Genomic DNA, 16,857 nt, shown 5'->3' with positions numbered 1-16,857 from the left:
ACACCTGATTGTCATGATTGCCAAGAGTGGTGCTAATAAAATAGACCAGAGCAAGACTTTGTGCCAAAGTGTCCAAATATGTCCAGTGCTTATTTTGGTGTCAGCTTTCTACTCCTTTTCCTGCTAGCCATTCTTTATTTTGATGTACAAAATAAAAACAATTCAAACAATTGCAGAAATACAGAATAATTCAGCAGTCTTGGCCAACACCCCACATAGAGGCCTACCAAAAGCCGGAACGTCTTATGGATTCTCGTCGGAATCATTTCAAAGTAGCAAAAACAAAACAACGGTGCATAGCTTTAGCTTGTGGCGTTAGCATGTGTTTTATGAAACAGTTCACGACGTGTTTTAGGTCTAGCACCTTCAGCTTGTTTCGATATGTGGCCATTTAACAGCTTGTTGTTTGAATTGTGTGTTTTTTTTTCTCCCTAAATAGTTTTTATGAGCGTTTAGCGGGGTTTCTGCTGGTTATTATGTGGATGTAACTTTTTCATGGGCATGTAGCTACAAACGTCTCGTGTCCAGCGTCGTAAAAACACAGGTTAAGCACAAAGGTTACTAACTAAACTCAAACTAGCAAAGCCCCAATTTAACATTTTACATAGGCGCCTCAATTCTCCATTACAGGTATCACCACAGGAGATCAGAAATAGGAGCAAATCGTATTACTACATGTTACAGGTTAAATTTAAATGATATTGCAGAGTAAATGATAAGAGTATATGCTTGGTAGTGTCATATAAACCTCTTAAATGTTACCCATATCAATTCACGGTGTGTTCCAGATAACCATGGATCACACATCTGCCGTGGAAGGAAGACCCACCCAGTCCATACGCGGGTGGTATAGTGATTTTAACCTGAGCACCTGGCAGACAATCAACAATGACTAACACCATCAGACACTCACCCAGGCTACCAGGTAAGAACTTAGCTGGTTCGGGTATTTCAAAATAAGAGAAGTTTAGCATGTTCATATGTGCTGACATGGAACTCTGATGTAACACAGGTATCTTCCAGGTAAGCAAAAAGTTGGGTAACTCCAGAGTCTGTTAAATATTTTCTCTCCTTAACCAAGTGTTGCTGTTTTTCTCTCTCCTCTATCCACTCCCACCAACCAGTCGAGGCAGATGGCCGCCAGAACTGAGCCTGGTTCTACTGGAGGTTTCTTTCATTTAAGGGAGGTTTTCCTCTCCACTGTCGCCAAGTGCTGCTCATAAGGGATTTGTTGGGTTTCTATGTATAGTGCCTTGAGATGACTGTAATGTGATTTGGTGCTATACAAATAAGCAAAATTGAATTGAACTGAAATTAAGCTGAACTGCACATGCAGCACTGGTAATGGGATTGGGGCAAGCAGACATGAAGTGTAGGGGGCAGAAACATCATTAGATGAGCAAATTGAGGACAGACAACATGACAGAGAGCAGGCTACTGATCAGGTGTGTCTATAAAAATGGTTTTGTTTTTTAAAAAATATTTTTCAGTCTTCTGGTATCTTCCAATTGGTCTTTTCATAGTGTCAGCGTCCTTATCAGTGCACTTAGAACTACCAGTGCAGAAAGAATCCTAAAATTTATTAAATCATTTATGTTTGCCAAGAAAAAACAGAAGAATGGGGTCTCATTTTTATATTTTCTATTTAGCTGTATATTTTAAATATGGGAAATATGATGTGGCTGAGTTGTTTAAAAGCATCTTTAATGACTTGGGATGAGTATTAAAGACTATTGCAATTAATGACTTTTACTTAGTTGATTAATTGGTAATGTGCAATTGGTTCCATGTTTCAAGTTTGAGATTGCCAAACATTAAAGGTGAGCCAGTTCTACATGAAACTGTGAAGATGAACATTTATGTTTGATAAGAATCGCTTCCTTATCTCACTTGGCTTCAAACGCATATCATTCAGGGAAACTCTAAATCCATCACTAAACTGCACATTGCTCAGAAATTATACAGACAAATGGCAGAAGTAGTCGTTGAGTACAATGAACTACTTAAACAAACACCAGCTGTTCCTAAATTGACTCGAAGCTTAAGATTGAGCCACAAAAGATACAGTTCGACCATGTGCAGTATAAAAGCGGTGTAGCTAATGCAGTACAGTCATTTTATCATCGTTTCCACCGAATTAAAATAGACTGGTGACGACAGAAGGTGAGGAGCTGGGAGGAGGCAGGGAAACTAGCGAGGAATGACTCACTTGTAGTCCACAAACTCTCAAAGGGCCTGCTGTGATAAAAAGGAATCAGCGTAGATCAGACAAGACCAAGCATGCCAAATGTGACATGAGGATGGGCTCAGTCTGATTCTATATTTAACTGCAATGACGCCTTTTAGTTGTGATGCATTTGAAGTGATACTGACACAAATGATGGGGTGGAGGAAGGCATGAATGAAAGGACAAAACGAAAAGAAGAGAAAAAATGGAAGCATTTCCAAACTTTTGATAATAATGAGGCAATTTCAAGCATAATCACCTGTAATTGTCTAAGTGATGGAAGTCATTGCTTCAGCTTGATGGCCCCTCCATTTATGCAAACTCATGAATAAAGCTTCAAATAGCAATTGATATGACCATTACTGTCCTTTGTATTATTTACTATACATATTTTGATAACCAATATGTGCAGTTTGACATTTTGGGAACTACACTTGCTTGTTTTGAACAGAGTTAGGTGAGAAGGTGGATACCACAGTCATGTCTGTCTATTACAGGTCAGAGATCAACCTAGGAGGCGCTTGGGTTAGAGGGAGGGCTTTCTGTTTCTGATTAAACTTATTAGATACAATGTCATAACTTTTTAGTAAGTTAGGCTGCCTCTTTTGCCCTAATTGTGGTATTTCAGCTAAGCTAAACACTGCCTGGCTCGAACTTAATATTTAAGACACAGCCTCAAGAGTGGAGTAAACATCTTATCTAACACTCTGCAAGAAATAAAATCATTTTCAAAATTTCAAACCATAAACTTTAAAGCTACACTGAGACACTTTACAGGTGGGAAAATAACAGTGCTGTTTCTTGGTGCAGCCACAATATTTCAGTCTAAATCTAGACTGTCAGAAGTGGCAACACCCTGAATTAAACAGGGTTTTCTGCCAGTTAGTCACTGCATCATCTCTTAGTTTTTGTCAGAGAAAATACTTGGTGCTTTTCATCATCTCTTATATTGATTCAAAGGTCAGACTGTGGAGAATTCTCAGCACCGGGAGAGTTTCCTATCAGCCCATGATGTCATTTAAGCCTCTCACTGATTTTCTACACTTTGATCATCTATATGTTGTGATCTTCCAGACACATTATGTTTTTTTTTTCTTATTTGTTTATCCCAGTGCTGCAGTGGCATGAGTGGTAGCGTGTTTTGAAGCTAATTTAGCTGGTGACTCAGTAACCTCAAAAGGCACCTGCAGCTAAAACCATTACGGGAGACCCATCTTCTTTATGCAGAAAAAATTGAACCATGCAAACTGTGTATGCATCCCTAAAACCTTCCCACAGAGTATGTAAATACAGCATAATTTGTATGGACAAAATCTGACTAAGCAACCCACACCTTTAAAACAGAACATTAAACTGTTTCAGAACAATCTGTCAAAACTCAAAATAGGTGCAGTGTCCTGCAGGTCCAGACTGTTATGTGTTTGCCTGTAAAGGAAAATGAATGATGTTTAGCATGAACCTTCGAAATGAGGAAAACAGCTAAATTTAAAAACAAAAACACATGGTTCAAATGTCTGTCTGACCAAACGTCAAAATAAAAGTCTAAACAGCGATGCATCCCCAGGCGGCTCAGACGGTGCTGCACTCTGCTGCTGTGTAAGACTTCAGTCATTTATGTTGATTTCTCCTCACTGACTGAAAAGCAGAAGAGAGATTTGGATCAGAGCCAGGAACAATTTCTTCAGAGTAGGAGCAGTTCTCTCACAAAGCAGGGAAATAATTGTCCTTGTTTGTTATCATGTCGAATCCCCTGTGTGGCCCTGGCTGTTCAGTTTGTGTTGAGTGGGCAACACTGTCATTTCCCTGTTCCCCCATGATTCCTCTGGTCAAGTTGTGTTTTCTGCTGTTTCTTCTGCCTGGTGAGCATTACTCACCCTCAAACTACATAGAATAGAAAGAATCTGACTGTCAAATGAGCCACCCAACTTCAGTCTGTGAAATCCCAGATCTTGTGTATCACCTGGTGAAATGTGAAAGTTCAACAGTGTTTTTTTAGGGTTTTTTTTCTTTTACCTTCATGCATATACTCCACACACCCACCACTGACTAACATCAGTCTCTGAACTACATACAACTAAGAAGCTGTTTCAAATATCACAGAACGTGTAACAAAGTTGTTGCAGTTAGGATCTCAGGACCGATAGTGGGTGATGGCTGTTCAACTTTAGTTTCAATGTTGTTGATTAAGTCTTTATATTAACCCAAACCATGATCTTTCCATAAATCCAATCAAGAACATTTTGTGCCTAAACTGTGTATACTTCATTTTTGTTATTGTAAAAATATTACATTCAAAAGTAGGTGCGACTAACAAACAACCAAAAGTGTGTATCCTGGTACTTTGGCAATTGTATTTTTCTCCTCTTAAAACAATCAAGGTAGATTTTTAAAAACATTTTCAATCCTGTACTGTTTGTATTGTTGTTTGCCATCCACTTAGCCTTTTGTGAAAAGAATTGCCAAGACTATCAGACACTAAAAGTTATGTAATTTAAGCAAACTGCAGTGGATATCAAAGTACATTATCAGCAGGAATGAGCGGTAATATCTACAGGCTGACAAGGTAACAAGCACTGAATCCACTCTCTGCTACTCTCTGAAAAGCACCTTTTATATGTTTCTATGCAGCTTCACCAACCTCTCTGTTCTTTTTCATGTCAGATCACTGCTGGTGTGGTTGGTTGTGGTCATGTGTTTTGCTGCACCAGTTGTCACACCTAGGCATCATCATTAAAGGCATCATTCTGGGCTAAATTATTAAGGAAGGCATATAATTATGTTGTTATTTTGGTCTTACAAATGAGATTCTGAACACCACAAATGGTGACGATTGATGAATGGTCTGATGCTTTATAAATACAGCACATGCTCATTTAGTCGAAACATGATGCATGGAGAGAAAAATGAAGGAACAGTTCAATAGAAAGATGAGTATAAATGACTATTGACTGAGGTGACACCTCCGTGACATGGATAGTCATCACTGGTGGAACAGAACAGAATATTCCCGAGAATGACAGCAAGAGGAGAAGAAAAGAGGAGGGAGAACAGGGTGAGAGGAGGAGTTGGACAGAGAGACAAAGAGGTGGGATGATGTTGGGATGAACACAAAGTTTCATTTTGTGCTGCAGGATACAAGAGAGATGTGATAAGGAGAAGGCAGGTGGAGAGGCTCCACGTGAGTCCAAGAAAACGTGGACTTAAGGAAGAAAGAAAGAAGGCGCCAGTGATGTGAAGAGGGCTCGCTTCATGGTTCTCGTTAAAGCTTGTGATGTAGTTAGTCTGTGACAGTTTTAATCACTGAGACACAGCAGGAAATTAGGACACAGAGGAGTGGGAAATGTGGGTGGGAGGAACAATTTATTGATAGAGAGATCAGACATGCCCACCCCCTAGTTTCCAGAAATATTTTCCCTGAGCTTTTTTGCCTGAGGCAGTTATTAACATTAGCCAAAAGAATTTACTGTGGGACAAACCACTGCTTCCTCAAGATCCTAAAATAGTCATATATATGCAGAGTTCAATTCCAAAGCACTGAGAATTATTTTCTAAAGCAAAGTTGTTGATCCGTGTGTTGTCTCGTCTGACAAGAAAACAACATTAACATCCATTTGCTGCCTTTGTTATGGTGAATCTTCAGGTGTATCCAGGTCCGCTGGGAAGTATGTTACGTTAAATCCTCTGAATATCTCAACTAGTTTCTTCTTCTGCTGCAATTTGAACAGTTACAGTTGGTTCAAAACTTTCATGCAATATTTGAGTTAAAATTGATCTGTTTGTTTATGTTCCCCACTGTTAATCAAATCAGAAAACAACCATATCGTTTGTAGTGTTACATTCTGAATACACAATAATAAATATTTAAATTTTTTTTTTTTTTACTTGTCTCTAATTGGTTAGTCAGGAAAAATTCAAGGGGATTTAAGGGATAAATCGAGTTTATTTTACCTCAGTGGCTTCTTCATACAATAAGTAAACATCATTTTTACATCACATACTTTCAAACACTTCTCTGAGTCAGACTGAACACAGTAACACAAGATGTAGCTGTGTGGAAAACCATTTATCTTTGCTTTGAAACAGCTTTGAAAATAAAATGTTCATTTGAAAGGGCATTATTCAAAGACCTGAAAGAACAGTAGAGCTTAGAATTCACTGGCTCACCTTTGCAAATGACTTGATATAGACTTCTCCTGAAAAGATGTCAAACAGCTTGAATCTGAATAATTACTCTCCTGGTATGATGTCAGATTATTCAGTGTTGACTCCTATCAGTCACTACGCGGGTGCTGTGACTTTAGCATGGGTGGTAATCAGAATTCAGTGAGATGTGAAGAGAGCTTTGCAGAAAAAAATGAAGGAAGAAAGGTTGGACTCAACAGGCAATAACTACCTCTCCTGTGGTAGTACAAACCCTCATTTATGACCACTACTGCATTTTGACCCGTAATGACAGCTGAGTGTTTTGTCTGTTCTCTTTCATTGTTGCTTCTGGTCTTTCACACCCATTGTTACCCCTCAGTTAGTCATTGTTCTCTTGTGCTCTCACTTCTCTCTTCCTCATTTTTCTTCTTCTCTGCTTTCATATCTCATCACTCCTTTGATGTTTTCTCCACCCCTATTCACCCGTTCTCTTTTTTTCATCTCACTTTAAATGACAACCTGACAGATGATTTTTGAGGGGGTTTTGCGTTTTAGAAATCTGTATGGGTGTGTTAATCTGTTTGCAGTGTGTTTTTGCATGCATATGCATGTGTTTGGTACACTCAGCTGTCTGTCTGTGTTGAGGTTTAGCTTTTTTCTGGCATTTATTAATACTGCAAAAGAGTAGATTGTTTTGTAACTACATATTTGGAGGGAGAACAGAATCACAGCGGAGTTCCTGACTTACTCAGAATCACTAAAATACACCCAGAAATACAGATTCTTATGCCATGGAAACATATTAAGAACCACCCAGTTAGAAACTATGTTGAGTTTGTGCTGCTTATGACCATGATAGTGTAGCTTTCATTTGCATGACTGTAGGTGTGTGTGTGTGTGTGTGTGCGTGTGTGTGTGTGTATGTGTAGGCATGCATGTGCGTGGATCCTACTTGTGTGATGCGATGAGGAACGTCTGTCTCCCAGTGGGCCAACGAGCTGCCAACAAGGGTGCATTCGCACGTGTTTGTGCGTGCACACTTAAGCCTTCCAAATGTTCTCGGCTGCGAAGACTTCCAAGTACATGACTCAAGCGTCACACCTCTTCTGTTGCTAGCTTTCTGTCACCCTCACTTTCACACAATTCCTCATTTTCATCTCATTCTATCAGCAGCAGGCTTTGCTTACCACCCCCATATTGGTGACAGTGACTTTTCACCTTGTCTAGTCTTTTTTGTTACACACACATACTGAGTGACAGTCTGTGCTAACTGTCCATTATGCAAGGGGTCTCTTTAGTATTTTCTGACCTAACCAGACAGGATGTTACTTTAATATAATATCCCCATACTCCCCCCCCCCATTATATGTATATGTGCCTATTCAGATTCATATTTTAATCATAACTTTGCACCATTTGTTTCCTATAGTGCATAAAACCAACTACTGCAGTAGCATTTCATGGCTGCACAACAGATCAAAGCTTGTTATTACAACTGCATTTGGATCTTTCATTAAACTAAAATGGGAAAAAACTATATTGCTACTAGGGACAAAGTAACGAAAGGATTAAAAACATACATGTACACAATGCTTGTTCCGAAGAAACCACAGCAGAAACCGGGAATAAACAGTATCTATTCCCAGCTACCGACGGGACACGCAGACGAATGGGAGACTAGAAGTGACACATTTCTAGTTAACTCTTAAATGAATGAGAGAAAATCCATGAATCAGAGGTCCTTGAAGGCTCATGCTGGGAGTTGCTTGTGAGAGAAAAAGAAGAGAACAGATAAAAAGAGAGAAGTGAGGAAAAGTGAAGGAAACATGACGTCAAGGGTGCTTTCGAGAAAGAGGGATGGTGTGAAAGCAAAGAGCACAGAAACTGGGAGAAGTCAAAGATGTAAAATAGAGAAGCTGCATAAGCTCAACTCTCTTAACACATAAAAAGGTGAAAAACATGCACATTATGTCTGTGTATGAGATATGTGAGAAATCACATGTGTGTGAATATATGTCTTTTGTGAGAGAGAAAAAGAGGGGAGGGTGGGAGTCCAGCAGGTGGAGGTTGTGACAAAGTAGTGACGCACTCACAGTAACCAGTCTCAACCCATCTCCATTCTGCTCCTTCTCTTTCCATGAATATACTGGGAGCCATTAATATTCATCTATTCAACATACTGTAGCTTCCACAGTTTATGTCCCACCTCCTTATCTCTGAGTGATTCCAATTTTGCCTAGCAGTTGAGTGACACTGACATCATCCAATCGAACTGACAGTCTGTATGTACTCATGCGTCATAAAAATTTTTTGCCACACAAAAGCTTGGAGACCAATGGGAATGTGCAGGATGAGCTGTGTGATGTGCTTATTTTATCCTTATATAGACATGGCAAGCTGCTCTTCCACTGAGTGAGCTCTGTGCAAGAGTGTTATCTGTGTGCGTGTGTTTGCAGTGCATGTCTGTGACTTTTATATGTAAAGTTTCTCTGTTGGTTTTGTTATTGTTTTGTAAAGCATGAAATCTGGTATAGATATACTGACATGTACATGCAGCCTTTAAACACCATACATCAGTGAAAGAGGATGCAGCCAAAACAAGTTGTTTTTGACATTAAGGTATTGTTAGTTGCCACCTTTTGGACATAAATTGTGTATCAAGTCTGCAGATACAGTAAACTGTTGTGGTTGTGTATGGTGTAGAGTGAGACTGTTGATACACAAGGACTTGAACTTAAATTCCACTCTTAGGGTATTACAGTAAAAAAAAAATACACTTTGAAATTTCAATATTATTCTGTATTAGTATAATAGTATCCTCCATTGACTTCACTGTGAACAGTATTCATTGGAATTACTTTCTACTGAATAGATACAGTAGTTTGTATGAAAAATAGTAAGCTTCATGAAAGGTAACCTGGAATTTTGTTCATGAAATAAGGTTCCTGTTGAGTTTTGGCGATATGGGTGGCAATGGCTAACTGTCAGTCACTAGTGTAGATTCATGTTCCCCTAAGTATTAAGAATGTAATAACTGCAGTAAGTGTTCCCTTGACTTTTTATGCCATCACCAGGTCATAATTTTAACTTGTCTAATACTCAGATTTAGTATTAATTAGCAACTGGTAGCATGTGGTAAATATGGTGCTCCAAAACCCCAACATGTTAAAGCTGTTTTAACAGGCTGATGCCTTGAGCTCAAAGCACCACTGTTTACTGTTAACTTCACACAGCCACTTGTTTAACTGTAGATTCTTAGTCTTGTTTAAATGTAAGTTTTCAGTGGTTATGTTTGAAAGTAAGTAAATTTTGGCTAGCATAAAGGTGGGAAAATGTGGTTATTCTCAAAAAGTGAGTACTTTCCAGTGTTTGGTGTATCCATAGGTGAGCTTGGAAACATTGTACAAAATAAGCACAAAAATTATTTAAAATGACATAACTTTGAAAAATGCCGACTTGATTTGATTAACTCAGATTGCTAAAGCTTCAAATTGGCTTCAACTGAAAAATAATCAATCAAATAATCAATTTCTGCACCAAATGTGGGCTGCAGATTTTGTCCATGTCAACTGGATTTGCATTAAGAAGGGTTCTCTTTCATCTGGTCTTGAGACAAAACTAACCGCATCCCAACTGACATCCCATTTTCAAGATTTAGGAAGAAATAAGTGCATATAGTGCAGTACATTAGTGTGTGGATAATGTCACTAAATAAAACTAACTGCATGCTAAGTGCCTCATATATTGATTTTCTACCGCTGCTTCTGGTCATGTTTTGTGAATAGCAATGAAATTTATACTGCACGTCCTTCTCTTTTATTGCCATGTTTCCTGTTCCTGTCTTTCCCAGTTGAATAGTTGCACAGTTGAAAAGCTGGACATCTTACACAATGGCAACTGTGTGTGTGTGTGTGTGTGTGTGTGTGTGTGTGTGTGTGTGTGTGTGTGTGGGTAGGTGTATGTGCTTTGATTGCTTTGGGTGTTTGACTGGGCAGCAGCCAAGACATAGAATGACACCCACACAAAAATATGTTTTGTTAAAACAAGTATGAATTTATTCTTTCTTTAAACTGCATCTTTCAATAACAGTATTTATTTCTTTTACAGTAAAAATAAATAACAAATAAGCCAATCTGTCATATAGAATTATAATGTTTCTCAAATACAAAACATAGAACATGCACACTGACAGACTGAACTAAGAAACTGGGGAAATGGTATAACTGGCACTTTGGTCGTCTGACAGTGACCTCACTGTCAATGGCCACTGAAGAGCACCCGGGCTCAGTTTGACCTACTCCACATGACTCAATCAGAGACTAAACATTCAGATCATACTGAATAATTCTCAAAATCACTCTGAATCAGCAATTCCATTGATGAACTAGATTTCAAAGGCACAGTCATTTTCTCAGAAGCTGGACAGAGGAAAAAATAAGATTGTGTAAGGTTGTTTCTGTTAAAGCAAGGCTAACAACCTTTGTGAGTGAATCTGTATGCGTGAGTGTGTTTGTACACCTCTCTAACATTACCTCCTACTCCTTCACTCCTACTATATCTTAGCCTTGCCCTCATCTTCTCTATTGGAGCCAGAGCCCCTCTCCTTGCATCCTTTCTTTGCCCTTCAGAGGAGAGAGCATGCACATAAAAGGAAATAAGATGGGAGTCCCTATACATCCACACACCTACAGGATTTTACATCCTACAAGGTAATGTGGAAACTTGCTTAGCAGAGGGCAGGATTAATAAACTCTCCTGAAGGAGAACAAGTAGATGCCTTTATTTGGTTACTTCCCCTTTCTTACTTCTTTTTTTTTCACAATACTTTTGCTGCTCGCTTACAACATTTCTTCTCATTTTGCAGCCTCAGCAATAACAGTTTCATCTAGGTTGGGCTGCATCAGTCTGTCTGCACGCCTTTGTGTCAGTCTTAATTTGCCTCCTGCTCTCTTTGGTTTCAGACTGCCTCATTGCTCTCTTAGTTTATTTACAAATCAGCAAATTTTCACCTCGTCTGTCCATCTGGCATTACCCGACGATGAGTCAGCGGAGTGACAAGCCTACTGACGTATTTGCCTTTTACAGCATTACCAACTTGTGAATGCATTCATCTTCGTTTATCCACACACACACAGACAGATGTCCATCACAGCCAGAGCCATTCTGAGCAGCTTCTAGCTGTGACATCAGGTCCATGTGGTCTGTGCTTTTAGTCCAGTTTAATCACAGTTTAGTCACATGGGAGCAATCTGGTGCCTTTAGCAGGATTTTTGTTTTTACTCCTCGTTTTGAGGTGCAAAGCACCTTAAATCCCCATTTTTAGATATAATCTACAAATGTTGCCCCAAACAAAAGTATCATAGACAGTGTGATTCAGGAAATATTCAGTATATCTTTTTATCAAGATTATCATCTGCATTCAAGTCAACATTCTTTACACATTATATCAATATGTCACAGAAAGACATCCAATAACCAAAATCTCTGGCTTCCTGACAGGAAGCATTCATTCCCTGTGGTTGTCACCAACAACACCATATTTACAGAAGCCAGTGAGTGGCATGATAGATGGAACAACTACTGATGAATGAATTTATTACTTTTCTCCTGCAGGTTGCTGTTTCTACGACCAGCACTGTCCTTAGTGTTTCACTGTACTTCTATTCTTATTGCTTCAAAAATACCTCCCACCCCTCAATATTGTCCATTTTACTCTTCCTCTTCCTCTCATCTTTCCTGTCAGCCCTCCCTCTTCATTGCCTTCTCTCCCAGCTTCACAGTATATTTTCTTCTTCTCTCTTTCTCACAGTTAACACTCAACCTCACTGTGCGTCGTGCTCTGTCCTGTAGAAACACTATCGTTCACAGTTTTCCTGGATAAAGATGAACCTTATGAACACTCACATAATACCTATTTACAAAACACTTTAAGTGGTTACAGTATTGTCATTACTGTGCATTGGTTCTAACAGTAATTGTAGTATTTGTTGCAACCATTTAATTGGATGCACTAATAGCACTATTAGTTTTAACTAAGTTGAGGTGACAAAATTGACAATATCATTCACAACTGCCATTGAACCGCACTGATTTTAGAGATGGACTCAGCCCTCGTATCCCTGATTGCAGGGAATCATAACATGACATCGTACAGGTGAGACGCAGAAAGCCATACCTGTAGAGTATTGTATATATATATATATATATATGAACTTAGCTGAAGAACTCTTAGCAGCCCTGAAAAGTGTTAAGCCCTGTAGGTAGATTTAGAATCTAACCGTCCCCCTATCTCCCTCACTCTGCCTTGAGGATTGGCTTACAGCAAAGCAGGCAAAGGGGGTGTAGAGTCTAACAGGGGTCCTCACAGCCTTTAAAACAGGCCGGAAGGGGTGGGGTTGTGGCACTAAGAGTCTGATTCAGCCGAATAGCAGGTGGAGATTCAGACAGAAGGTGAAAACAGAAAGGGCTAGCAGTAGGAAGAGAGAGGGCGAGCAGGATGAGGGAGAGGAAGAAGATGGAGGCAGGTCAAATTCTGGTGGACATTCTAGCTCAAAGCATCGCAGGGTGACACCTGAGTCCTCATTGCCGTAGTTTGTCCAGTACTCTTCTGGGTCAAGTTTGGGCAACGCCAGCTCTTCCTCCCCCAGCTCATACTTGACTACTGAGGTTGTTGTGGATGGGCCTTTTCCATACAAACCAGCTTTAACAGTCTCTGAGGACTTCTCAAACAATCCTTTTGTGGAGGACTGGGGCTTGTTCTTGTGGAACCACCAGCGGGTCTTGGTGCTGAAGGTGGTCGTAGTGGAGCCAGCTATGGAACCAGGGTCAGGCAGGGGGCAGAGGGCGAAGTCCATCTCACGAAGAAAGCGAAGGTCCTGGCCGCGGCGGGTGGAAGGTGAGGCACAGATCACTTCAGATGAGGAGACACGGGCCTCACGGAACCACTCCCACAGGGCGCGGGACTCACAGCCACAGGACCAGGGGTTGGCATTGAGTCGTAGGAACTCAATACCCTGTGTGTCCCTCAGGGTCTGACTAGGCAGCTCAGCCAGGGAGTTGTTGAAGAGGAAAAGCATCGTGAGGCGGCCAAGGTCGCGGAAGGCGCGGCGGTTCACTTGCCTGATGCGGTTGTCATGAAGAAGAAGGCGGTCCAGGTTGACCAGGCCACGAAACACATTTTCTGAGAGAGTGCGGATTCGATTACCATGCAGGAACAACTGGCTCAGGTTGATGAGATCAGAAAAGATGTCGTCCTGCAGGAAGTGGAGATTATTCTCCTGGAAAAAAAAAAAGATAAAAATGGATTTAGTATTGGAAGAACAGAAACTGGGATTTGTAATATTTGTGATACTGTGTGTATGTACATGTGTGGGTGGTCGTATGTGCATGTGTCTAGTTGTGTGTCAGTTATCTGCATGTAAAAGATTTGTGTGTCTCTCCAGCACTCCTACCTGCAGGTAGAGGAACTGCAGGCTGTAAAGCTTGTGGAAGATGTCATGGGGCAGAGCAGTGAGCCGGCATCGGTGCATGTGGAGGCTCTGGAGCTTCTCAAGGCCGCGGAAGGCTCCCCCCTCCAGCCTGTGGAGGTTAGAGTTGTCCCCCAGGTCCAACTCCTCCAAGTCCCTCAGCTCACTGAAGGCCCCTGCCTCAATCCACGTGATGTTGTTGGAAAACAGCCACAGAACCTGATGCAAGAAAACACGATTGCAACAGTGATTACTCTTATCCATGGATATTACCTAACCAAAACATACGGAAATATAGCTTATGTATATGTAACAATTAAGGAATGTGTTGTCCCCCCTTGCAAATAGTTTGCTGCAGTCTTTCTTACCTGAGTTCCGAAGCCAAAAGAGCCAACTCTAAGCTCCGTGATCCGGTTGTTCTGGAGGAATACGCGCTGCGACTCATAGGGCACTCCGACTGGGACGGCGGTGAAGTTCTGCGCCTGGCAGCTCACGGTCATGGGCGTCGGGTAGCACACGCAATGATGCGGGCACGCCGATGCCGGATTTGGCTTGCCGAGGACCATCCACACCACCAACCAGAAGGAGAGACCGCCTAGAGGAGAGCAAAGTGGGAAAGAGGTGAGCGGGAGCTGGCCATGGTGCTGAAATAACCCGCTACAGTTACAACAGCATTTAGTGTTTGCGCTCATTTAGTGTTGTACGTTTAGACTATATAAATGTGAGGAGTTGTGAAATGATCGCATTTAAGCAGTTCCATTTTATCTGGATGTGCGTCTGGAACAACTATACGAACATCTTCCAGCTTTATGTTTTCACAGTAAATAAAGTTTGCGCCTTAGCACTATTGCACTGAACATTACGCACAGCGTAATCACAAAGATGGCATTCACAAAACATAGCAGTTATTTCTTATAGTTAAACCTCAAGTTCTTATGATGCTTCACATCCTGGACATTCAATGTGACTGTTATAAAATCTAAAATGGGTGATAGTCTGACAGAACTCGCTCAAGTTTCCTGTTGGTTTTGTATCATACATCATACAATCATGAATCCACTGTTGATTTAATACACTTATTATATCAAAATATCACAAGAGTTTTTAGATTAAAAACTTCTAAGTTGTTGGGCAAATTCTAATAAAAAGTAGCGTTAACTGTATCTATCAAAGATTAACTCAAAAAGAAACTTACTTTTGCAGTTGCGCATGATGGAGCATCGTCGGCTCCGAGAAATCGAAGAGGTTTCCATCCTGAACCAAAGCCCAAAGCGAGTTAGCTTATGTGCGAAGTAAAGCCTGCTATCTCCGCTGATGCCCTGGTTCCCGAGTCGGAGCGACTGAGAGTGTGTCGGTTGATGGCTACCAGTACCCCATATATACTCAAGCATCCCGTTATTGCCTACGGCAGTAGGCAACGTGGAATCTCCTACGTCACCTATCCGGGGTCATGAATGAGTGAGGGCGGCAAGAAACGGAAAGGGGAGGGGCCGACCGCAGGGGATTCTCTTGGAGAGCTTGTACGCGCGTAAAGGCAGGTTGGAGACGTGCGCTCAGACTCTGCGAGAGGAGGAGACTTTCTCGACGCACATAGGAACTAGAGGGAGGGAGTGTGAGAGAGTGAAAGTAGAAACAGTGAAGGAAGGAGGGGGGAAGCGAAACAAGGCACGGTGCCCGGTAATGATGACTGAGCTCTGTGGAGGAGCGGAGGATGGGTAGGAGAAGCGCGCACAGTTCGTTTCCTGACCGGCTCTCTTAGAGACAGTTATGGTCTGTTTCCGGCGCGCGGCAGCCAAACAAAAAGATGTAGAAAAAGGCTTAAATGGTTCTGTCTTAGAAAAAGGAGGATGCCCTCGAATTATGATTCAACCGCAAGAGAGAACTTGGTGCCAGAAGAGAGACACTCAAAACAACCTTGATTGAATAGTATTTGTTGTCGAGGTTAAATGCGCCATGCTCCAGTCATTCTGTCTGTACTTTAATTAGAGCTTCTGACATAATTATTCTGATGATGGAGATATGGAATTGCATTAATTGTCTAAACAAGGCAAGTATGGTCACATAGAAGTGCGTGATTCACAATTTAAGGACATCTGGAACAAATCACAAAAATAGGTGAAGACAACTGTATGGTTGAAATGTAATTCCTATTTATCATGGCTTTTTTTCGTGTTTGGATTACACTATAATCAAATATTGTTGAACAGCCTCGTATATTAAGGGGTACAGGGTGAACTGGTAATGAAGCCAGAAACACAAAGACAGCAAAACACAACAGATGCCTTAATATGCAGGCCACTTTAAGTCTGTTCTGCTGTGTCTGTGCCTCAAGCTGTCACTGTACGATAGCAACATATCATCAACTGGGACAGAGATAAGACGTGATAAAGAAAACTGTCATTTGCCTTTTCATTCAATCAAATCTAATATTAAAATGTAGTTTACAATTTGAATGACCAGTGAAACATAAGTCACTGCAAAGTCCTATGAAAACACTATTTTTGTGTAACTTGTGTACTTATAATACTTATTCAGTTGCAGAGGATTTCATTTGATGCGTTTCTGATTACATTAGATAGATTTTTTGCTCCCTCATCAGTGAAGTGTGGTGCAGTTTAATACAAACAGCATAGTCACCAACTAGAGCTGTAAGGTCTCAGCACAATATTAGTGCTGTCAGCAGGACTATTGAATGGCAACAAATTAAATGATCTTACTCTCTTTCTGGTCATTTTGCAAGATGAGAGACCAATAGTTAATAATGCTCTACATCTACATCAAAAAACTATTTTAAAATCACAAAACACTGCACCCACAGATTAAACACTGGCAACACAATGGACAGACAAGAAGTACCACAGCCGTGTATTAAGATGGAAGAACAGGCTACAGTTTAAACTCTGAGACTTTAAAGCTTCAATGTGTAGCATTTAGAGTAATCTATTAGCAGAAATGAAATATAGTATTAATAAATATTTTGTCATTAGTGTGTAATCACCAGAAAATATCAACTTTTTCATT

The 16,857-nt window shown here is 40.6% G+C and overlaps 1 protein-coding gene across 1 annotated transcript; it reads right to left on the bottom strand.

Annotated features, from left to right (window-relative positions):
* Nucleotides 1-12,533: 12,533 nt before the first annotated feature.
* rtn4rl2a (reticulon 4 receptor-like 2 a) lies at nucleotides 12,534-15,238 on the bottom strand. Its single transcript, XM_026303494.1, has 4 exons — nucleotides 15,032-15,238; nucleotides 14,205-14,431; nucleotides 13,822-14,055; nucleotides 12,534-13,647 (listed from the first exon to the last, which is right to left on the bottom strand). The coding sequence occupies exons 1-4, from the start codon at nucleotides 15,225-15,227 to the stop codon at nucleotides 12,787-12,789; spliced, it is 1,518 nt and encodes a 505-aa protein (XP_026159279.1). The 5' UTR covers nucleotides 15,228-15,238; the 3' UTR covers nucleotides 12,534-12,786.
* Nucleotides 15,239-16,857: the final 1,619 nt, after the last annotated feature.

Source organism: Mastacembelus armatus, chromosome 1 (assembly GCF_900324485.2).
Source record: "Mastacembelus armatus chromosome 1, fMasArm1.2, whole genome shotgun sequence".
NCBI classification, from domain to species: Eukaryota; Metazoa; Chordata; class Actinopteri; order Synbranchiformes; family Mastacembelidae; genus Mastacembelus; species Mastacembelus armatus.
Note: the sequence above shows the minus strand (reverse complement) of the source record. Positions and strands in the feature narration are given on the sequence as shown.